This window comes from Perkinsus marinus (genome assembly GCF_000006405.1).
Source record: "Perkinsus marinus ATCC 50983 genomic scaffold scf_1104296965806, whole genome shotgun sequence".
In the NCBI taxonomy this organism is placed as follows: domain Eukaryota; phylum Perkinsozoa; order Perkinsida; family Perkinsidae; genus Perkinsus; species Perkinsus marinus.
Window position 1 is genome coordinate 1 of NW_003204213.1, and position 1,012 is coordinate 1,012.

General features: G+C 49.3%; 2 protein-coding genes across 2 annotated transcripts; both read left to right on the forward strand.

Moving 5' to 3' along the window:
* Positions 1-69: 69 nt before the first annotated feature.
* On the forward strand, positions 70-310 carry Pmar_PMAR029487 (hypothetical protein; the record flags this gene model as incomplete). Its single annotated transcript, XM_002769464.1, has 2 exons — positions 70-167; positions 216-310. Coding segments are annotated over 2 exons (193 nt in total), but the record flags the coding sequence as incomplete, so codon positions are not given.
* A 49-nt stretch (positions 311-359) lies between these two features.
* Positions 360-784, forward strand: Pmar_PMAR029488 (cysteine protease, putative; the record flags this gene model as incomplete). The annotated part of the gene is made up of 3 exons (XM_002769465.1): positions 360-482; positions 516-639; positions 691-784. Coding segments are annotated over 3 exons (341 nt in total), but the record flags the coding sequence as incomplete, so codon positions are not given.
* Positions 785-1,012: the final 228 nt, after the last annotated feature.

The following is a 1,012-nucleotide window of genomic DNA, read 5'->3' on the forward strand; positions in this document are numbered from 1 at the left end:
TTGATGTTCTTGCTTGCCTTGCATTAGCAATGCTAGAACTTCTGAATCAGAAGTTCTGACTCGTTCATAATGTCTTCCATCCTGACGGTTCTACTCGCGTTTTTGCCTTTGTACGAGTCTCTGGATGTCGACACTGCCGGCTTAGCTTTCCTTGGTTTCCAAAAAAAGTGGGACATAACCTACGATGTACTGCGATACACTGATATTCTTCCAAGGTATGGCAAGAGCTACGAGAGTGAGGAAGAGGAGAGCAAGAGGGCCGCAATTTTCCAGGACAACCTGGATTACATCCAGAGGGTCAACGCCCAGAGTGCGTGGTTTCTGCTGTTCGCCACGAGACTCGTGCAGAACTGGTTCAGATTTGTCGTACAAATTGGCAGTCAACGAGTTCGCGGATCTCACTTTCGAGGAGTTTGCTGCTGTTAGGCTCGGTTCAATCGAAACGCATGGGGAGACGGAGAGAGATGGATTTGTCGATGAGTGTGAGGCATGATTTCCTTGGTGTCAAATGAAAGCCCCACGTGCTAGCTGGAACTGACTCTACTCTCCCATCCTCGGTTGATTGGAGAGACAAGAATGTACTCACTCCGGTCAAGAATCAAGGAGGTTGTGGCAGCTGTTGGGCATTTTGTGTGACCGGTAGCATTCAACCGGACCAGCTCAAGAACCCCTAGCTGTTGTGTTATTCAGGTGCTCTCGAAGCGAAGCATGCTATCGCTACTGGTGAACTGTTGTCCTTTTCCGAACAACAGCTCGTGGATTGCAGCCGGTCATATGGGAATCAGTAAGTGTACTGAGACCGCTGGGCCACCTACGGTTCACTTGTACTTCTCATCTTAGTGGTTGCCAAGGAGGATTACCCCGCTTCGCCTATGACTACATAAGAGACCATGGAATCGACCGAGAGTCGACCTATCCTTACGATATCTGGAGCGAGTCTTGCAATCAGTCGCTCGAGAAAAGAGCCGACGGACTCCCAGTAAGAATAGACGTACTCTAAGAGTACCACTCT